Here is a 20,951-nt window from a genome sequence, read left to right on the forward strand (position 1 = left end):
ACTAAATATTCTGATATCTATATGAGCATGTCTGTTTCAGCGAAACACAGGTTCAAGTGTTTCCATTTGCATCACTTTAAAGTTGAGCCATAGTCTACTTAGAAATACATACATTCTTGAAATAAATAGTTTAGCATGGTTGCTGGGGTGGCGACTCCACATCAGCGAATCTGAGAAACTGTATGGAAAGATCAGTTTTTAAAATGCCTTTATTTCAGAATCAGCCGAGGGAAACCCATGACGGCCATAGTAAATCAACTATGCCCTCTGCTGGATGAAGGAAACGGCACTTTATTTCTACGAGACGTCAGCTTGACTGGATGGGAATATTGTACATTAAAGAATGTCATTTTAACGTTCCTCCAGAGGTGCATCACACTTTCCCCGGAAACAAGAAGGTCACTGGATATCAACAGCTCAATGCATAAACTTGAGTGTATGATTTGTATATTAACTGTACATTCGAGACATAATCAGCTGCATCCATTTAGTGTAGAAACACAGATACACAAGTTATGATGTCAATCGTACTTAGGTGATTTTTAAAACAAAACTAAGCAGGAACACAAGCCCTGCTTTAAGTATTAAAATCGGTGCCTTTTCATAAACAGTCATTTATGAGAAGGCGTTAAGATCTTTGGATTGGTTCAGACAAGTATGTACAGAAAGTCCTAATTTTTTATAGAGTCAAATATGCAAGTATAATTGAGTTCTCAGGTTTTTTTATGTAATCTTGAAAGCCCTAATTTTTCTGTATGTGAAGATGGTTGTTTGCTATTTTCAAATCAAAAGGTGATGGAACAGAACACTGGACATAACTAAAGCGCTGCATGATCATCTACTTGCACAAGCTTCGAGCAGATTTATCTTTAATACAACTTGACTACTGTATATACGTTCCAATTTCATTTCTGCATTATTTTTTTCATTAAGTTTGGATCCTAGTTGATATATCAATGTGATGTTTAGTTGTTCATCTTTTCTTTGACGTAGCGACTGCATTGTTCCAGATACATAGAATGACCATTAAACAAAATAAATGTGTGTACAGGACACTATGAGCACATTCTTTACAGTCAGTAGACCTCCAACCTCATCCTTACATGGTTTAAAGGTGAGATGCTTCATTAGCTGTGAGGGCTCACAGATGTAGCATCTCTTTTAATGCGGCTGAGACACATGCTTTACAGTATATCAGATTAGCAGATGAAAGTGTCGCACAATAAAGAGATACCAAGAAATACATTTCAAAACCAGTGTTTGTGTAAATGATTTTATTTTCTCACAGACCAACAGCAGAAATGTTCCAAAAACCTGTAAGAGACCAATCAAAAACATTTAGATTACAAGTTTGACTTGAAAAGGGCAGTTGTACATCAGTACAAAGATTTTTCTTCCCTGACATTTACTTTAAATGGGACTAATTCCCAACAGGCCTTAAGAGGACATTCAAACCTCTGTAAATTTGAACCATTTCAGAACCTCCCTACTATGTGGGAATGTGAACAACATGACTTCCATACCAGTAATGCCTTAAGACTGTTTTATAGATTAATAAATGCAATAAACATGTAACATACAGCTCATAGTATACAGTATGCAAATTAACAACAATTTTACTCTTAATTATAGCACATCAGATTACATAATAACATTTTTAATACAATGTACTAATAACCTGAATCGCACACATATTTCCAATATGGTCTGAAAGAACAAACGGAATGCAAACTTCTGAGATCAGGTGCTCACCTAATGGTCTTAGTTCATCCTCCTGACGAGTCTGTTGATCTGGTCCTCCCTGTTTCCTGCATCACCTCCCTCAACAAAGTGGGTGGTCTTCTTGTTCATGCCACCTCGAGGGGAGGACAGTTTGAATGGCCAGAGGAAGTTGTTTGCACACTTGAAGTTCTTTCCAACAGTGTAGATCTCATGGATGAGATCCTCAACGCAGATGATTCCATATCGACCTGGAGAGATACCAATCATGTGATTAAATCTTTATCCTATAACACCTAATGTTCAATCAGGCTGTGCACTGGCTTGTCCTTACCAAGGGCCCTCTCGATAAGGCAGTTGTCTGTCAGTGGAATGCGCTGCTTCCTGATCTTGCCAAATCCACGCTTGTAGATGAGCTCACGCACAGATTTAAGGTTGGGGTACCTGAAAACAAAAGCAATATGGAGGTTTAGCAAGCAGAGAAAGTACATGTAAGTGACAACACATTTCACATTAGTATTCCTCCCAAATGATTCTTCCATTGAACACAATAGGGGAAAGATTGGTGAACACAATTGTGGAGAAGAATGGTGAATGACAAGCGACAAGTTAATGCTGCTCTTTATTAGAAATCTTCTAAAGCCAAACAACAGATCTGTGCGAGAAACACAAAATGCATTTACCTTATGATACCTTTGATGGGTCACTTTCGATGTGATGTTAATATTAATCTGACAAGTCAAATGTTCATGTCACACTGACAAAATCAAAGCACTCATTTGAGTCTAAAAGCCATTCAATGAAAAAAAAAAAAAAGATTAAACCTGTTTAGTAACAAAGATGAGCACATGAGAAACTAATTTTTGAGCAAAGTATACACTACAGTTTAAAATAAGGGGTTAGCTAAGTTTATGCTTTTGAAACCTAACAAAGGCTGCATTTATTTGATTCAAAATATAGCAAAACCGCACAAATTTCACAATATTACTTTATAAAATACATTTTATTTAAAAATGTATTTTATTCCAGTGATGGCAAATTACTCTTAGTAATTAATCTTGAGTATCACATGACCCTTCAGAAATAATTTTTATTATACTGATTTGGTGCTCAAGAAACATTTATCAATGTTAAAAACAAAATGTTGTACAGCTCAACATTATATTCTTGCACTTCTGGTTAAATGCTAACTGCATTTCATTAGCTTTGTACTTGTACTCTGCTTATTGACAATAAAGTTGAATCTAATCATTGCTGGATAACTATTCATTTCTTTAAAAACAAATCACTGAACCCAAACCTTTAACAATAAGACAGCTGTAAATACACCATGGACATTCACAATTTATACATCAACCCTAAACATATTTACATACCCCCAAGCAATGTAGGGCTCTGCAATTCGGAGCATGTTGATGGAGGCCTTGTTCAGTTTCACAAAGACACCGTTGAAGATCTGGCGGAGACGGAGCAGCTGGAGCACCTTGCGCACTTTGGGGCTGACACCATTGATACTGAGGAAGAAACAAGGCACTTCATCAACAACTTTCAAAAGAGAGTTTCAGTAAGATTAATACTTGGTGGTGGTTTCAGAGGATTTGGCTTAATTTCAAGAGGAATCACCATGGTCGATAAGATGGGGAAAAAAGAGCAACATCATTAACCACAATTGATGACATCTGTCTGCAACAGGGCAGACAAACAAAAACAGGGAGGTGGAAATTTACCCTCTGATCCTGACAACAAAAGCCAGTTTGGGCTCAGCTGGGACGTAGTAGTTGCCTGCCTTGCGAGCCATCCTGCTCATGCGGATTTCACGCCTGTACATCTGCCTATACTCCTTGTGGTAAGCTTCAGCTCTCTTGAAGATGAGCTTCCTGGTGACTTTGTGGGTCTGGGGACATGAGAAGAGATGCATATTCACTTTAGGCTCTACTCTGATGCTTTTCAACATTTCGAAGGCAAGCTGGTAAAGTCTGAACAACTAACCTTCTTGTCAGCTGCCGCCTTCTTCTGACGGATAGCCTTGATGGCAGCAAACCGCTGTCGCCTCTTCACGAGGCTTTCAGGGACTGAAGGGACTTTCTTCTTTCTGATGGAAAAACCAAAAAGTTGCGCATTTGTCATTTTCGTTGTATCCACGTAAAGCATGCAAACCAGGCTATGACAACTGTCACACAAAAAAAAGCACACTGTGTATAACCTAACTTACACAACCCAGATATATATTATAAATAGTATATAACTAAATCTTCTAGGCTGTCTTTATGAACAGGAACAGTACTAGCGTGACACACCGCATCACCGCTTAGTTAGCAGTCAGCTAATGAGTGTGTAAATGTTGGCTTGAACAAGAGTATTTCCCAATCTAATATCACTTTATGGTATCCACATACAGATATACTCAGTCGGACACATTTTAATGTTATTTCATCAGCTGCTTTATCACACGTTGCTCAGCCGACTCAAGCCAAGCAGACTACACGACATTCACATCAAATTTATTGATTCATCGTTCCCCGCTGCTCCCAATTTTCCCATCTTAATGCTTAAATATACATATATTGCTAATTTAGTCTCCAAACAATATTGTATGAGCCGTATTACAAGCGATGGAAAAGGATCTAAATGGCAAGGTCTACAACTTACGTTTCGCCCGCCATTATCCCTACAGTAAAAGAGGCTTCTACGCATGCGCAGTGGCGTATTATAAGCGAGGTCCTTCCGGTTATGTATTAGGTCTCAAGGTCTATTGCCTGCATTTTAAGAAGAAAAGTGCAATAACTATTTTACTTTTAAGAGACTTTCTGCTTGCGCCAAAATATTCTTTTTTTAGAATTTATTATGTCCAGAAGTAGATACACTGGAAACTGTGCATTAGATATGACGCACACGCTATGACTGCTTTGCATAACAGGCGGACACAAACACGCGTGGAAAGTTATGAAGTCAAGTGAGTTCGGTCATATTTAAAGAGCTGGCGAGCCACACGAATACATTGTTATGGGTGGAATTCATCCCGTCGTGAGGGCATTCCGATTTTAGTCAAGCCTCGACAGGTTGTTTCTTTAAGGTCTTTGCTGTTAGAACTGAACGTTGTTGTAATTTGTTTATTTTGGCGAGTGGAAACACAGAGGCGCGCGTACATTATGAATATCGTAACTGAAGTATTCGTGGTCACTTTTAAAATAATATGGTCGTTCGTACTGGCCGGTGCTAAATGGTTTATTCCTCAACGGGAAAAGAGTGTGGAGGGCCAGGTGTGTGTTATTACTGGAGCTGGAAGCGGTCTCGGGCGACTCTTTGCGCAGGAGTTTGCCCGGAGACGAGCGACCCTTGTGCTGTGGGACATCAACCGAGAGAGCAACGACGAGACCGCAGAGATAGTGCGAGACATCTACCGGGAAATGAAACCCTCCGCTGGTAAGTTATATACAAAACCAAAATTTCCCCCTATTTTTTACAAGCGTTTTATTATTATGTACAATAAGCGTATGTTGCAATAATTTAAATTACTTTACGTTAGTTAATAAAACGCATTCTGTTCATTGTTCGTTCATGTCAGCTCATGTCCATAAAATAACTATGCAACTTTTGATGTTAATGTATTCGTAAATGTTGAAATTAAGAGAATAACGAGTGCTTTTAGAATATATATATTTTTTCCTTCTTCTGTTGACTAATGTAGTTATAACAAATGAAACCTGTGTTAAGGTTATACGTTTTTCTTCTTTAACCCATTTAATCCCATTTTTTTTCCCCCGAGGAAAGTAAACACGTGTGTACTCCCTCAAAGCAGAAAGTTAGTTTATTAATGATGATTGATCGGAATTTACAGATATTTCCTCAGTTGGTCAGTAAAGACCCAGTAAATAGTAAGTTTACAATTAAGTAAGAATTTAATAGTTTTATTTTTGGTTGACCACTGTGTTAACTGCATCAACAACCTTTCAGACCCTTCAAAATCAAATCAAAAATGTATTTATTCCTGGGATTAAATGGGATAAGAAGCATTTAAACCGGGTAAAATGTGCAATACTCTTACGTAATCCTTTTTCTTTTTAAAGGGTCTTCGGATGGTGTTCAGGAGTTGCCTCTGTTCCAGCCGAAAGTTTACACTTATGTTTGCGACGTCAGTAAACGTGAGAGTGTGTATTCGACTGCAGAGAAGGTGCGCAAAGAGGTGGGCAACATCGACCTGTTGATCAATAATGCTGGCGTTGTGTCCGGACGTCATCTTCTCGAGTGCCCTGATGAGCTTATCGAGAGGACTATGATGGTCAACTGCCATGCTCACTTCTGGGTCGGTATATGGCTTAAATCAACACCATTAATATCTTTTTTTCACATCTTGTGTTCATCTTCTGACTACGTATACGTTTTTATCCACAGACTGCAAAGGCTTTCCTTCCCAAGATGCTTGAGCTGAACCATGGACACATTGTAACTGTAGCTAGCTCATTGGGCTTGTTCACCACTGCTGGTGTGGAGGTAAGAAATTCTCACTTTTTCCTTCCATCTAGTACAGTGTACCACAGTATGTTACAAAGTCACCTTTCTCCTTTTCATTGTAGGACTATTGTGCAAGCAAGTTTGGAGCCATAGGCTTCCATGAGTCTTTGAGCCATGAACTGAAAGCAGCTGATAAGGATGGAATAAAGATGACGCTTGTCTGTCCTTTTTTAGTTGACACTGGCATGTTCAATGGCTGCAAAATTAGGTTTGTGGTTTTTAAAAGCATATCCTTAACTTAATTCTGATTGCAAGACATGTTCAAATTGATTAATTTAATTGTTCTTCTACAATCTTTTATCTTTTTAAACAGGAAAGAAATGGCACCATTGTTTCCACCGCTAAAGCCAGAGTACTGTGTCAAACAGGCCATGAGAGCCATACTAACAGACCAACCAATGATCTGCACGCCACGAGTCATGTACATGGTTACCTTCATGAAAACGTAAGTGAATGTCATAATAACGTGAATGGTCTTGTTTTATTTAATTTATTTATAATCTTCTTCAATATCTCCTATTTTTCAGGGTTTTGCCATTTGATGCCATTGTGTGCATGTACAGATTTATTGGGGCTGATAAATGCATGTACCCCTTTCTGGCTCAACGCAAGGAGTCCACAAACAACAATGAATCAAAGACTGGAATCTAACTGGTTCTGACTGAGCAGTGCTGCTTAATTCTGTGTTAGTTCCTCTGGAACGCTGAAAGCTGAACATTTAGATAAAAAAAAAAATTTTCAGATGACATTTTGCTGTCATCTTTAAGGTTGCAATTTCAAATGTAACACCATGTAGCAATTAACTTTAATTATGAAATGCTGTGCATTACAATAAGGTTGCTTAAGGCCTGTCACCTATTTGTATGTATTTACATTTTTATTTGTCAAGGATTGTTGCTTATCTCTCAACATTCCAAGACTTTATCACTTTAGAGGTTTTATTCTCCAAATAACACTATGAAATGGACTGAAAATATTGAAAGTGTTTCCCCTTTGTGGTCGTGTTGATGATTTGTGATGACACCAATGATTGTAGCAAAATATTAGCAGAAATTGCCACATGTGCATTTTGTTGAATAAACAGCCTTTAAACTAATCCTGTACGGTTTCCTTTTTCCCTAATGCTAAGTGATGGAAAAAGGTGATTTGGTTTCAGTTTAAATATTCTATTTTCATCAGAGGCATGGCAGCTTTCCAAATCTATGCTTAAAATCGATCATTTTGTCCACTTTGAAAGGTAGACCCTGTTTCTTTATGTATTCAACTAATAAATGGCTATAACCGGATAATATACCTTGTTAATAAATGATCTTTGAGGTCAGTTGAAAGCACAAAGCAGTAAAAATGTATTATGTATACTGTACATTTTTATTTTCAACTATATAAGTTACAAATGCAAAAACCATACAAATGGGTATAAAATGCATGTGAAACTCTTATATAATTGAACATGCATAAAGTTTTAATGGTTTGGCTTGTTTTTAATGTGCGTTTTCAGTGAGGAAAATAATGCAGAGAAAACATTGCTGAAATAAGAAAATGAAACAAAAAATGCTGATTTACAGGTGCATCTCAATAAATTAGAATGTTGTGGAAAAGTTCATTTATTTTGATAATTCAACTCATATTATGAAACTCATATATTAAATAAATTCAATGCACACAGACTGAAGTAGTTTAAGTCTTTGGTTCTTTAATTGTGGTGATTTTGGCTCATATTTAACAAAAACCCATCAATTCACTATCTCAACAAATTAGAATATCGTGAAATGCTAATCAGCTAATCAACTTAAAACACTTGCAATGGTTTCCTGAGCTTTCAAAATGGTCTTTTGGTTTGATTCAGTAGGCTACAAAATCATAGGGAACACTACTGATCTGACAGTTGTCCATAAGACAATCATTGACACCCTTCACAAGGAGGGTAAGCCACAAACATTCATTACCATAGAAGCTGGCTGTTCACAGAGTGCTGTATCCAAGCATGCTAACAGACAGTTGAGTGGAGGGAAAAATTGTGGAAGAGAAAGATGCACAACCAACCGAGAGAACCGCGGACTTATGGAAGAGTGGAGAAGCTATAGCTCAAGTTGCTTGAAGTCCAGTGGTAAGTTTCCACAGTCTGTAATGATTTGGGGTGCAATGTCATCTGCTGGTTTTGGTCCATTGTGTTTTTTGAAAACCAAAGTCACTAAGAAATCTTTATATAAGAAATATTTTTATTGGTCTTATGAAGTATTCAAATTTGTTGAGATTGGTGGGTTTTTGTTAAATGTGAGCCAAAAAAACCCCCGAAGACTTAAACTACTTCAGTCTATGTGCACTGAATTTATTTAATTCACAAGTTTCACAATTTGAGTTGAATTACTGAAATAAATGAACTTTTCCACAACATTCTAATTTATTGAGATGCACCTGTATATCGGGTTCATTAATTAAAATATTTGATTACGATGTTTTTTAATTTATGCCCAGCTACACTTTAAAATTAATGTATTGCACAACTGTATGAAGTAGAGGATGTGATTTTGTAAAGCCTGATATGCAGAGTCTTTCCCTGCCCACTCACTTGCGGAAATACCAGTGACTGTAGGAGAGAGATATCAGGCATATTTATCAGTGAAGTGATAAAATGAGGGAATCACATTCAAATGCCATAAACCATATTATAAATATATATGCTTGTTCCTGGTAAGATCAGGAAAGGGCTTCCAGTAGAGTTCAGCCTTTAATCCATACCTTTCCAGTGCTTTGGATTATATGTTTAAAAAGTGCTGAAATCATCAAAATGACAACTACGTGATCTTACTTCAGACAGATTATTAAGAAAGCTGCCAGTGTTCCTCATGGCACAGCCTGACAAAAACCTGACAGTTCATACACTGACAGCTCAGTGAATAAAAGGCAACAAGTGATGCCTGTCTGTGGATTAGATAACTCCACTTTCAGCCTAAATACCAGCAAACAATAAAGAGCCCCTTGTACAAACTCAAAAAGTATGCAGCATATTCCTCATTAGAGATGACAGCATAAAAGAAAGAATGGTTGATGTGTAGCAGCCCATTGTAAGGTGTTTGTGATGTGCTTTCACAGGAATCTGTAGTATCAGTTATTAATTATCCACTGACAATTAGTTTGCTTCGAGAGAGAAACTGAAGTTTACATTTGTCCAGTTCTATATCTGAACCTTTATCAAGTATAGCTCTTTATATACAGTGGGTAATTTTAAGAAACAACTTTCTTAATTTCAGCTATGTTTTGTAATTACCAAATTACTAAACTAAACTTTGAACTTTTCTACTAATTTTTATATTTAGAGATTGTTTTATCAAAAGGAAAAACTAAAGTTCTGTGTATATCAGTCATTGCATCACTGTCCTGTTATCTCAGTAATGTTGTTTTGGTAACTCAATTACAATGAGCCAAGAAAAGCCTACAGCTTCCCTGCGTGGGACTCCCTCAAATCTAGATGCTCTGACTAATGTGTTTAGCCTTGGAAAATGAACAAGGATGAGAGATTACTGATACACAGTCAATCCCTTTCCCTTTACCAGGAAATGACACCCACTCCCACACCATACTCATTTGGATGATACCATTACATTGCCTTAACGGTGATGTCACAGACACGTTTCAAGAGAACAGATATCATCACATGAGGAAGATCCAAACCATTCACACTCCAGGATTTCCGTCTGACGGAGGAGAAAATTCCGATGACTGTGTTATACATCAGCCAAGACTTTGGAAACACATCTGAATAAACATTCCAGACTACTTTTTAATATATATTGTTCACTGCTATGAGTTCTGAAAAGATGATTCACGGAGTAAAACATCTACACATACACGCTGCAAGAAAATAGTAAGAATCATTCTAGAGGACTGGTTTACCACTGCTGATCACACCGTAACTACTGTTACAACTTCTTGTAGCTTTATTCTTAACTATTTAATAATAATTATTATAAAATACTACGAAAGTAATTAACTGGAATAATCTTTAGTATTCCAAATTTCTTAGGCTATAATATTTTTTTAGAAGTTAAAATTTTCATTCAGCAATGATCCATTAAATTGGTCAAAGGTGACTTACGTTGTTACTTTCTATTCATCAGAAAAACATGGACATATCATGGTTTTCACAAAAATATTAAGTACAACTGTTCTCAACGTTAATAAGAATAAATTATTTGGTGATTTTGCCCAAGCATCAAATCAGCATATTAAAATGGGTATTTTATTATAGTCTTTTTTACTGGAGTAATCGCTGCTGAAAATTCAGCTCTGACATCACAGGATAAACCAAGCGGCAACCTCCCACTCTCTCTCGTGAAACCCATACGGAAGAGACTTAAACTGTAATTCATCAACTGACCGCCAGAGGCTGGCTGCAAAAGGGAGTCAATCCAATAGACTCCCATGTTAAAAGTTAAAATGACCAACTTTACAGCAGAAAAAAAAAAACGTTTACAACCTGGTTCAAAAAATTATTTTGATCTATATATCTAATTTTTCCCTTCATGAAAACCTTGAGGTGGGGGAGTTTTAACTTATCCATTTAAATTATATTAAGACTTAAAGTTCTGCATAATTAAAGGCGCAGCCACTTGAGTGACAGGTGGGTTGCCCCCGCTGTCACCGCCTTCGCGATAGGAGGGCGTGGTTTAAGCAACCAGCTCCCGCCTTTTTGCCCATTTTCGATTATCTGGTACTGACGTGCGGTACCTCCGCCCACTTTTAGCTTTAAAAAGCACCAGCACTTCGCAAACCTATGGCTGACGTCATGGACACTACGTCCAAGTTTTTACACGGTCTATGGAATAAACATGTTTTAAAATTTATATTAAAACTTATTTTAAATGGTAATAATATTTCACAATATTACTGTTTTACTGTATTTTGATCAAATAAATGCAGCCTTGCATTTAATAAAAAAATCCAACCCTATAGACTTTTGAACAGTAGTTTAGTAGTTTGCTGCTATGCCTGTGAACGTCTGTTAACATGACTGTGCTTCCCTCTATTGGACAGATCAGCATTCTGTCACAAACCAGCATGAATGTTGCTGTGTGTAACGGACTTACATAAAACACACTGTTTATATACCATCAGTGTCCTACAATGTTAACTGCAGAACTCAAACAATATTTGAACCCACACAATATACATTTATAAAGAAGTCTAACTGAAACAAATGACAGCATTTCAAAATATATTACTTTAATAAGAACATTTCTTTTAAATAAAGTTAAATAAAGTTAACAAAACAATGAAGAAAAACTTTTCTTGTTCTAATGCTAACGGCATGGAAAAGTAATGTTTTTAAAAGAACCTTTCCCAGTACATAAGGATAAATCGTGAAATCATGAAACAGACAATTTTAATATTACTAGATAGAGCTTTACATAAAAGATAAAGTGATTATGTGTAAAGTTATCTCTCGTTTTAACTACACAAAATGGGGGTCTATTTATAAAACCAGTGCTTGAATCCTAACCCATAAAGCATTTGTGTAATTCCAAATACCCTTTAAGATCATGTCACATGATCAATACCCTGCATTAAATCTGTACATATCCGTAAATAAGACATTTATCAGAACAGTACTATACACCACACCCAGCTACAATATTCAACTTAAAATGGCTTGTTTTAAAAGAATCTATGGTTTTAAACTATACAGCTAAAATATTACATAAAATAGATGGAAAAATGTGCCCTGTTCGAATTTCACAGTGCATAACCAAGCAAGGATAGACATCTGTCTCTGACCCATAACAGTAGCTGGTTTTCTGATTTGCACTGACTTTCCTTTTATTCCAAACCCATATTGAAATTATTATTGCACAACCAGTGCAAACCCTTAGAGGCTTATGAAAGAAAACAATGTAAATCAAACATAAAAAAAAGCTCCACATCTTGCTTCCATCAGAATATATACTTGCCGGGTGGGTTACATTCCTGCAGTTTTTAAGCACTTTTTCCAGTCAGCTGAAGTGTACGCCTAATCCATACATAAATCACCACTCCAGGGTCTGCTGGTTCAGTCTTAACCCGAAGACTGCATCATAAAGTACCTGATGTACTTGGAAAAGTCTGTTTTTATATCAAAATGATGTGGATACTAGCATGTATCATCTGCAAAAACAAAAAAGACAGACATGAATTCAGCATGCAGAGAGAGCAAAGCAAACAAAGTGATTTGAACTTTGGTCAGACACTAAAATAACTTGCATCAAAAGACGTTTTATAGAAGATGACGGGACACACTCACCATGATACCACCACTTGGTTTTCTTTGGATTCTTATTACATGTCTTTACATAAAAGGAGTTATCTGGAGGGCGTCGCTGAAAAGCAAACCGTTTATTAGACGTATAAATGACCATAATAAATGAATTTCATTAACCTTCCCCAATTTGGTTAAAGGTTACATTTACCTTTTCCTTGCAGCTTGAAAGCATGCTAATAATGCTCAAACAAACAGATTGCACAGACAGAGCTGGTGACCAGTCCTCCGTTAAAATAGATAAACAGATGTGACCGTTGCTATAGACGTGCGGATGGACGGGTATATTTTCTCCTGTGAACATTACCTAGAAACAATATATATTAGCAACAAGCATTTAGCTTTTACACATAGACAAAAAAAACCCTCCAACATATTTTAAAAGATTCAGAGTTTACCTGAGGTGAATCAAAAGGATATCGACCACTGAATTTGAAGAGGAGCTGAAACTTCTCTCCTTCATAGAGAGTACCTGGAGCACCTTCCATATCTATAAACCACCTGGACAGACACAAAGCTGTGTATGAGAACACAAGCACTGATTCCCTGCATGTTAACTCATTCAGTACAGAAACTTAAAAAAGTTTAAAGTTAGTCTACCCAGAAATGAAAATGTATCTTTACTCACCCTCATGCGGTTCCAAACACATGAGACTATAGTTCATCTTCAAAACACTATTGAAGCCATTTTAATGAAACCTGGGCAATTTCTGTCCAATCGGCCAAGTGTTTAATGATTTTAAAGGTTATAAAAACATGCAATGTGATGCAAATATGTTTAAGCTTTTGTTTACTACTTTTTAAGTGTTCTATGTATGTGTCAATCCATTTTTATGTCAATTATAAATGCTTTAAAGGGGGGGGGGTGAAATGCTCGTTTTCACTCAATATCCTGTTAATCTTGAGTACCTATAGAGTAGTACTGCATCCTTCATAACTCCAAAAAGTCTTTAGTTTTATTATATTCATAAGAGAAAGATAGTCTGTACCGATTTTTCCCGGAAAAAACACGACCGGCTGGAGGCGTGACGTGTGGGCGGAGCTAAAGAATCACGAGCGCCAGTAGGCTTTTGCGTTGAGAGCATTTGGAAACTGTGACATTACCGGGAGGAAAAAACCATCATCCAAAACAAACCATGGCTAACAGTCAGATTCAGCCGTTTATTTATGATCCAGAATCAGATCCCGAGGCTGAAACTGAACGAGAGCAGCAGCAGCAACGACTCGCTCCGAGTGGGGCTCGAACCCGGGTCTCCAGCATGGGAGGTGGATGCACTAACAAGGAGGCAGAGATATTTTAAGCAGTTTTACTCACCGCCTGCGGTTCCAACACACGATCGTGACCCTTTTTCGTTGGGACTGCATTATCCTTAAGAAATAAACGATGTGCAAATCCGTCGTCAAACTGGGCCTTTTTTAAACAAGCATCTTTGAAATGCAGGGAACAAACACAAACACTTGCACAACTCCGTTGATGCTCTGTAAAAATAAACTCCATCCACTGGTCCCTTAATGCTGTTTTTTCTTTGGTAATCTGTGCAGGGTTGTCTTGCCCTGGCAACCAAAAACACACTCCTTTTGTGACATTTCGCGACGCTCTCGCTCTGATCAGTGATTGTCTGTGCTCAGCCTCTCAGTGCTCTGCTATACAGGAGCGCGCGCTCTTCCGGCAGACGTGCCCTCAGGACCCATATAAGGAAATTCCGCTCCATCTAACGTCACACAGAGCCATACTCGAAAAAAACTTTCCGTAACTTGTGACAAACCGGAAGGAGTATTTTTGGAACAGAAATACTCCTTCAAACGTACAACTTAATTTTTGAAACTTTGTCCATGTTTAGCATGGGAATCCAACTCTTTAACGGTGTAAAAAACTCAGTATGCATGAAATAGCATTTCACCCCCCCTTTAATGTTTCTTCAAAAGACTTGGATACTGATAACATTTACAATCCCTTCATAAACTTTTTTTTTTCACTAGTAAAAGTTTGGGTTAAATGGACAGAAATATATCAGATTTCATAAAAATATATCTCCATTTGTGTTTCAAGGATGAATTAAAGTCTCATAAGTTTGCAATGACATAAGGGTGAGTAAATGAAACTGAAGTAGTACTTTAGTACTCAGAAGTGGAGGAAGATAATCCTGGGCCACATACTTCACACTTCTGTCATTTTCATCAAGAAGACCCGGTTGACATACTGATTAAACATTATGAAGTCAAAGTGAGTAAATAAATAAAATAATGGATGAATTGTTCACAAATAAATCTATTTCATGAATTTAGAAAATACATGCATTTTCATGGCATGCCAACTTTAAGGAAAGGTTAGTTTGTCTAAATATAATCCGGTTTCAGCTGCTTGACTGCTCGATCTTGCATCTTCACACATCTCAGGACTTACTCCGTGATTGTGTTCTGCACACTTCTCTCATTAAGAGTCATTCCAGGAGGTGGATCGCTTTGCAACGCCATCAATTCCTTTTGTAATCGCTTCTGAAAGGCGAAAACAGCTTGATTTAAGTGATGCCTCAAAGTAAGAACAAGGAGAGCCCTCATTACATCACTCTAAACCACTAATTCATAATTTTAATACAAAGGGTATCATCTTAAACACTTCCCCTTAATTTAAACCTATTGTCCGAAAAGTACTGAAAAATACAACTAGCAAACAGACTGCTAACAGTGAGCTAGTCATACAAACGAGTTGCATTGCTATAGAAGCTAGCGAATTAACAGCATTATTTACAGCTTCGGAAGAACTCTGCTAACGTTTCATAATTCCAGTTTGACATCTCTTTATAAGTATCGTCTTCTACCTCAACAGCAGTGTGTGATATGACAGCACAGAGTTTGCTGGCTTGTCAGACTGACTGAACGTTTGCTAACAAAGTAAACAAATGTGCGTACAAATGAAACAGCTGACTGTCCTGGGTTTAGATTAGCACTGGCAGGGACAGTGGACGAAACCCGGTACGTGTCACAGCTATGTGTGAAAAAATTATTTATATTGTTATCTGAAAAATAGTTGCTTTTGTATGTAGAGAGACTCTCACCTGCATAGACGCCATGATGAAAGCCCCGGTAGAGAGGCGATTGGCCGAGTGACGTCTGATCAGCCGCAATGCAACAACACGAACAGTTTACAAGGTTTAGACGGAGGTACTACAGGTGAACATGCTAACATCCACATATACTAAACGAAATACTCTAAAAATACTATTTTTTACATAAGAAAAAAAAAACAATTGTATTGTAACGTAATGTGCTTATTAACTATCAGACATCATTTAAATCGGGAGACTGCGCTTGTTGCCACACTGTTGTCTCCAGTAAATATTGCTCAGTGTGGTTTTATTTTTACGAGTCAGTTTCACTTTAGGTACTTACCTTGAATCAATTCATTTACTCCGTTATAGCAGAAAACATGTTCATTGAGATTTTGCGACAACGTGCCCCGGTATAAATAAGTTTTCACGTGCTCTAACAAGTAACGCAGATAAAAGTGAACATTAGAAAGATGAACGCATAAAAGGAAATATACAAAATAGTGACCAATTATTAATTATATATTTTAAACATAAAATGTTTTAATGTCATATTTTATCAATGTAAATGCCTTAATATATATATAATAAAGACATTTGGATATTTTCCTTAACCTTTATAAGTCATTTATACCTGCAGGATATTAATATCATAGTAAACCTAGCTAAAATTATCACTAGGTGTCATTTACTTTCAAAAAAAGCAAAAAGATGCCAAGTCCCCCATGGAGAACAGGATAAATATTCTATTTAAACTGTTAAAGGATACTTATTTTTAGGATTTTGTGCCTAATAAGTTAAGTCACTGTTTGATTTAAAGTGATAGTTCACCCCAAATTTTACATTTTGTCATAATTTAATGCCTACCAAACAAAAAATGTACTGGCCTCCATTGTCTTCCATAGGAAAAACATTTAAAAAAAAAAGGGGGGGGGGGGGGTTACACACAAGTCTGTTTGGTTACCCACATTCTTCAAAATGCCTTCTTTTGTGTTCCATAGAAGAAGAAAAATTCATACAGGTGTCGAACAACTTGTGATTAAAGGATGGCAGAATTTTTATTTTGGGTCAACTATCCCAGGGTTACGTGCACATTTATAATTCACAAAGCAGAAAAAAATTAACAAAATATTTTCAAGAACAGCTGATTTTATTCATTAAACAACTGATGAATGACCACTGCGGTCAATTACAAGACTTTTTTTGAGGACTCCACATGCAGAAAAGTTATAACAAATCTATTTCAACTGAATTTTTTACTTGTTAACACAAACAGATACTTTATAAAATAGTCTGTCAGGTTGACTCTAGTCATTAAAATATTTAATATGAGAGCATCACTTCATGCATCTTTATTTTGCAATACATAAATTATCAAGTTAATACTGTGTCAAAGCTTAAAATAATAAAAAGTAAAATCAAAATACCTTAGATATCCACTAATAAAAGAGCAATAAAAAAAAAAACCAGGGGAAAATTACAGGTTAATATAACAAATGACCAAACACAGTTATATTTTGAATTCAGCACACCAGATCTCCGTTTGCATACCTAAACATATTAAAGCAATAAAATAAACCAATAATATTTTGCTTTTCATATTTATTCTGCATTACAGACGTGTATATGAGTGTTTCTTTTTCATGTTTAACAATCTAAGAAGTTCGCAGCCATCAGAAGCTCCAGTGCTATCTCTGGGGCAATGGGAAATTCTGGGATTTCTGTTGAACTATTAGTATAGCGGACTTTATATGTAAAGTACATGCACACTTTAGAAAGAACGTGAGATGGGATCTCTCGAAAGTTGACCTCATTTGTTTCATTCTCAGCAAACTGGCCTGAAAAACAGACAAAGCTATGTTACCATCACGTTAATGCTTTATTAAAATTAACACAAAAAAAGAGAGAAAAATTACACACAATATGTAAAACAAAATAAAATTTAAAGAAATGCAGAGAACGTGGAATAACTACTGTGGGGCAAAAGTCAGTAAGGATCCTACAGTAGAAGGAAAACAATAATACTAAATACATGATTCTAAATAAACAATGCAGCACTTATTTAAAATCTAAGAAAATGGTGATCTATGCAATTTAAATTAACCTAATCCACTGTTATTAATTTCTTTTTCAACAAATACCCACCAGGACCACTAAGCATAGCTTTGATTGTTCCAGACGTCAGAGCGTGTTCTCTCTTCACGATAAACTCATGGCCATCAGAGGAGATCAACTTCACATACATGGCATCTGGCCCTTCACATCCACCATAGGTTTTTTCTTCTCCATCTAAAATGGATTAATTTGATCATACGCTCAATCCAACAATATAATATCATGTATCCTTTAATCTAAGAAATGTATTTTAAAAGTTTTATTTTCCCAATAACACAAACTCACTAGGTCCAGGATAAAGTACTTTATTAATTTGTTTACCAAAACATAAAATAGCTTACCCATTTTTACCACCGTCCCTTGTCAATCTCTGAAATATTAAAAGAAAACACAGGTTTAAATTGAAAGAAATTAACCCCACAAAAATATAATGCAACGTTAGTAACACCATACCGTCTATAGATGTTCATGAAAATGCATGCAAAGAACCAAATAACTCTGTAGCCTATTTTATAGTGAAAATAACGGTTATTTATATTGAGATTTGGCACAAAAATAAAAGAGCTCCACTAGTCCAGTGAATGCCTGGGCCATGCATGCATTACAATAAATCAGTTAGCTCAAGCACAGCGTACAAATCTGACGTGTCTTTCCGTAAATATTCCAGTAGACATCATTCGCACGAATCAAGATTAAATAGTCATACTTAAATACACTATATAATGTCTCACCTCACTAAGATCGAGCTGGTCAGGGATATTTCTCAGTTTTCTCTCCGATAAGCGTCTGGAAACTGCTTTCTCTGTTGTCACTGCCGACAACAGGAAACATTTGCTTGACACACAATCGATGCACTTCTGATATTACAAAATAAGAGTCGTCCTCAGTATGTGTTAATAATAAAAATACATAATAATTGCGTGTTTTCGGTTGAAGTATCTTTCAAGTGTAATGTGTAAGATATATATATATATATATATATATATATTCTTCACACCAGTGCGGTGTTTGAGCAGCCCATGTTTAGATGGACTAGTGTGTTCACCAACCAAATTGCTTCCGGTGTTTAGTGGGCTTGTTGTTGCTGTCTGAGGAAGTAGGAAGAACTCCACATGGAATAATGTATCAGTTTGGGATTTTGCGGGGGTTTCGGCGTCTGTCAAAACACCAGCAACAGATCATCAGAAACCTTCAAGTTGCTGTTCGTCCGACACTACACAACAATGTGAATATCTGCCAATCTCATGCTCTACTCTTAAGAAGGCGGGAACATTTGCTGAATGAGAACCAAAGGTCATTTTTGAAAGTCCATGCAGAAAAGGTACCTAGTAGAAGACTACCAAATATGCTATTTGATGTTAACCTTTCTGTACATTGTACAATTGTTTATGTAGACTGTGTCCATAACCATAGACTGACTGGCTGGACAAAAAAAAAAAAAAAAAAAAAAAAATCAGGTTGTTATTTATTTATGCTTTCATCCTTTGAATGAGTAAAGAAGTTTCCAAAAACATAAAATACGCTCACTATTTTGATTTTATTTATTTATTATTATATAAAATAATTGAAAATTATTTAAAAACCTGTACTGTATAAACACATAAAAAAGAAACTGCAAAAATAAATAAAATGCAAGAAAATTTAAATCAACATGCACATTCACATGATCTATTTAGGTGCTAAAATGATTCTGACATTATATTTATTGTGCAAGAAAATATTTGCAGCTTTAAAAAAAATACTTGATGATTCAAAATACAAGTGCTTTCATTTTATTTTAAGAAAAAACAACCACAACAATCTAAACATTTTAATTTAAAATCTGAATTTTTCTGAAGTGCTACTCTTAATAGATCTGAATGTTTGTAGGTCCTGCCATATTGTGCTGTTAGATGGTATAACCCCTTACCAGTCGAGCGTGAAGATGGAGAACTGATCTACACGGGCAACCTGGGAAAAGCTGTCCTTGGTAAATTTCCTGGCATATATAACACACAGCATTTATACTTGTAGAACATCTCTAAAATAATCTAATGGGTTAAATTTGCACTTTTGTTGTAGGTGTGAAGTTTTTCTCCTACTCCAGCAGTATGTTTAGTCTCTGTGTGGTGCCGTATGTCCTAATGAAAACAGGCATTGGTGTAAACAGCTTGGCTCTGCAGGTGGCGTTTTGTGGCATTATGGGTTTCTTCACATTTCTTACTCCTGTTCTCCTCCACTTGATCACCAAAGGCTATGTAGTACGTCTGTACCACAACAAGGAGACAGACATGTACACGGCCATCACTTACAGCGCTCTTCTAGTGGAGAAACAGACGGTCTTCCATCAGAGAGATGTCATTATTCCCAATGTCAGTCGGATGTTCACCAGTTTTTATGCCAAGAAACACTCAATGCTGGTTAACCCAATGCTTTTTCCTCTGCCCCACGACTACAACCACCTCATGGGTTACGACCAGCCCTTCTCTTTTGACACAGATGACTTTAACAAGCCAGATTAATATTAACTTGTCCAAGCTAAATATGCCCAGTGTTAGTAGACAATACAAAATGTCTTTTCATCATCATGGACTACTGTAATGTATTAAATATTGGCAGGCTGGCATGTCATCCAGTATAGTTGTGATGCAACAAAAGTGTAAATAAATCTGCTCTCCCTCTCTAAATTCTTTGCTTGTTACATTATTTTATTATATGGTCTGACTTCTATTTTCTAGTAGTTCCTCATTCTCACATCCTGTGCTATTTATAGGGGAAAATCCAGTGACCTCTCTATCTACAGGGGAAGTTTCACAGTAATGCAGTGCATTACTCTGACACGTTATATTAATTTCGGACAAGTATTTATTAGTTATTTCAGACCGAGAGATATTTAGTTTTATTCACAATAAAGAACAATTATGATGCTTTTGTATGCTTCAGTTTTTATTTTTCATATCGTGGGATTGCCTTGTATGTCCTCTGTCTTTTCAGAGAGACGGTTATTATGCTCCTCGGAGCGTTTGGTACAGCTATGAAGGTGAGTTGGATTTTTTTTTTTTTTTTTATTTGTTGTTATACAACACTAATTGCTGAATGACTCTGTTTGATCTATTCAAAGCCTTTGTTAGTACTTGACATTTCAACTTCGAGACTCAAATCATTTTCAGCAAAATATGTTTTCACAGATGTTTACATAAGGAAACAAGACTTGCTTATAACTCATTTTACAAATAATTGATCATTTAGATTATCACAAAGGCTGCCTTCTTGGAATACGGAGACCC

The 20,951-nt window shown here is 36.4% G+C and overlaps 5 protein-coding genes and 1 non-coding gene across 6 annotated transcripts; 2 read left to right on the forward strand and 4 right to left on the reverse strand.

Annotated features, from left to right (window-relative positions):
- Positions 1-1,257: 1,257 nt before the first annotated feature.
- LOC113045583 (60S ribosomal protein L7-like) lies at positions 1,258-4,397 on the reverse strand. Its single transcript, XM_026206017.1, has 7 exons — positions 4,369-4,397; positions 3,709-3,811; positions 3,447-3,613; positions 3,096-3,233; positions 2,054-2,163; positions 1,753-1,970; positions 1,258-1,314 (listed from the first exon to the last, which is right to left on the reverse strand). Exons 1-6 carry the CDS (start codon positions 4,380-4,382, stop codon positions 1,762-1,764), a joined length of 741 nt encoding a protein of 246 aa, XP_026061802.1. The 5' UTR covers positions 4,383-4,397; the 3' UTR covers positions 1,258-1,314; positions 1,753-1,761.
- Positions 3,300-3,389, reverse strand: LOC113046506 (small nucleolar SNORD12/SNORD106). Its single transcript, XR_003276105.1, has one exon. It is a non-coding gene; the product is annotated as a small nucleolar SNORD12/SNORD106 (small nucleolar RNA).
- A 298-nt stretch (positions 4,398-4,695) lies between the features above and the next one.
- rdh10b (retinol dehydrogenase 10b) lies at positions 4,696-7,453 on the forward strand. Its single transcript, XM_026206016.1, has 6 exons — positions 4,696-5,142; positions 5,787-6,022; positions 6,112-6,210; positions 6,294-6,439; positions 6,545-6,676; positions 6,759-7,453. The coding sequence occupies exons 1-6, from the start codon at positions 4,869-4,871 to the stop codon at positions 6,880-6,882; spliced, it is 1,011 nt and encodes a 336-aa protein (XP_026061801.1). The 5' UTR covers positions 4,696-4,868; the 3' UTR covers positions 6,883-7,453.
- Positions 7,454-11,406: 3,953 nt separating this feature from the next.
- On the reverse strand, positions 11,407-15,679 carry ube2wa (ubiquitin conjugating enzyme E2 Wa). The gene is made up of 6 exons (XM_026206018.1): positions 15,580-15,679; positions 14,928-15,019; positions 12,922-13,024; positions 12,675-12,830; positions 12,509-12,584; positions 11,407-12,372 (listed from the first exon to the last, which is right to left on the reverse strand). Exons 1-6 carry the CDS (start codon positions 15,592-15,594, stop codon positions 12,359-12,361), a joined length of 456 nt encoding a protein of 151 aa, XP_026061803.1. The 5' UTR covers positions 15,595-15,679; the 3' UTR covers positions 11,407-12,358.
- Positions 15,680-17,155: 1,476 nt separating this feature from the next.
- Positions 17,156-18,540, reverse strand: elocb (elongin C paralog b). The gene is made up of 4 exons (XM_026206019.1): positions 18,417-18,540; positions 18,027-18,055; positions 17,716-17,859; positions 17,156-17,408 (listed from the first exon to the last, which is right to left on the reverse strand). Exons 2-4 carry the CDS (start codon positions 18,028-18,030, stop codon positions 17,218-17,220), a joined length of 339 nt encoding a protein of 112 aa, XP_026061804.1. The 5' UTR covers positions 18,031-18,055; positions 18,417-18,540; the 3' UTR covers positions 17,156-17,217.
- A 225-nt stretch (positions 18,541-18,765) lies between these two features.
- Positions 18,766-20,328, forward strand: LOC113046402 (transmembrane protein 70, mitochondrial-like). The gene is made up of 3 exons (XM_026207259.1): positions 18,766-19,006; positions 19,555-19,654; positions 19,747-20,328. Exons 1-3 carry the CDS (start codon positions 18,806-18,808, stop codon positions 20,184-20,186), a joined length of 741 nt encoding a protein of 246 aa, XP_026063044.1. The 5' UTR covers positions 18,766-18,805; the 3' UTR covers positions 20,187-20,328.
- The last annotated feature ends 623 nt before the right edge of the window (positions 20,329-20,951 follow it).

This window comes from Carassius auratus, chromosome 27, assembly GCF_003368295.1.
Source record: "Carassius auratus strain Wakin chromosome 27, ASM336829v1, whole genome shotgun sequence".
NCBI lineage: Eukaryota > Metazoa > Chordata > Actinopteri > Cypriniformes > Cyprinidae > Carassius > Carassius auratus.

Excerpts from the sequence above, each read along its gene's own strand:
- rdh10b (XM_026206016.1), top strand. The coding sequence starts at position 4,869 with ATGAATATCGTAACTGAAGTATTCGTGGTCACTTTTAAAATAATATGG. Across the intron at positions 5,143-5,786 it reads GGAAATGAAACCCTCCGCTG|GGTCTTCGGATGGTGTTCAG; the intron begins GTAAGTTATATA and ends TTCTTTTTAAAG. Across the intron at positions 6,440-6,544 it reads TTCAATGGCTGCAAAATTAG|GAAAGAAATGGCACCATTGT; the intron begins GTTTGTGGTTTT and ends CTTTTTAAACAG.
- elocb (XM_026206019.1), bottom strand. Across the intron at positions 17,409-17,715 it reads AGCTATGCTTAGTGGTCCTG|GCCAGTTTGCTGAGAATGAA; the intron begins GTGGGTATTTGT and ends TCTGTTTTTCAG.
- LOC113046402 (XM_026207259.1), top strand. The coding sequence starts at position 18,806 with ATGTATCAGTTTGGGATTTTGCGGGGGTTTCGGCGTCTGTCAAAACAC. Across the intron at positions 19,007-19,554 it reads TGAAAGTCCATGCAGAAAAG|GTCCTGCCATATTGTGCTGT; the intron begins GTACCTAGTAGA and ends GAATGTTTGTAG. Across the intron at positions 19,655-19,746 it reads CCTGGGAAAAGCTGTCCTTG|GTGTGAAGTTTTTCTCCTAC; the intron begins GTAAATTTCCTG and ends CTTTTGTTGTAG.
- LOC113045583 (XM_026206017.1), bottom strand. Across the intron at positions 3,614-3,708 it reads AGGCGGCAGCTGACAAGAAG|ACCCACAAAGTCACCAGGAA; the intron begins GTTAGTTGTTCA and ends TCATGTCCCCAG. Across the intron at positions 2,164-3,095 it reads GAGCCCTACATTGCTTGGGG|GTACCCCAACCTTAAATCTG; the intron begins GTATGTAAATAT and ends TTTTGTTTTCAG.
- ube2wa (XM_026206018.1), bottom strand. Across the intron at positions 13,025-14,927 it reads GTGCAGAACACAATCACGGA|GTGGTTTATAGATATGGAAG; the intron begins GTAAGTCCTGAG and ends GTGTCTGTCCAG. Across the intron at positions 12,831-12,921 it reads ATCCTTTTGATTCACCTCAG|GTAATGTTCACAGGAGAAAA; the intron begins GTAAACTCTGAA and ends TATTGTTTCTAG.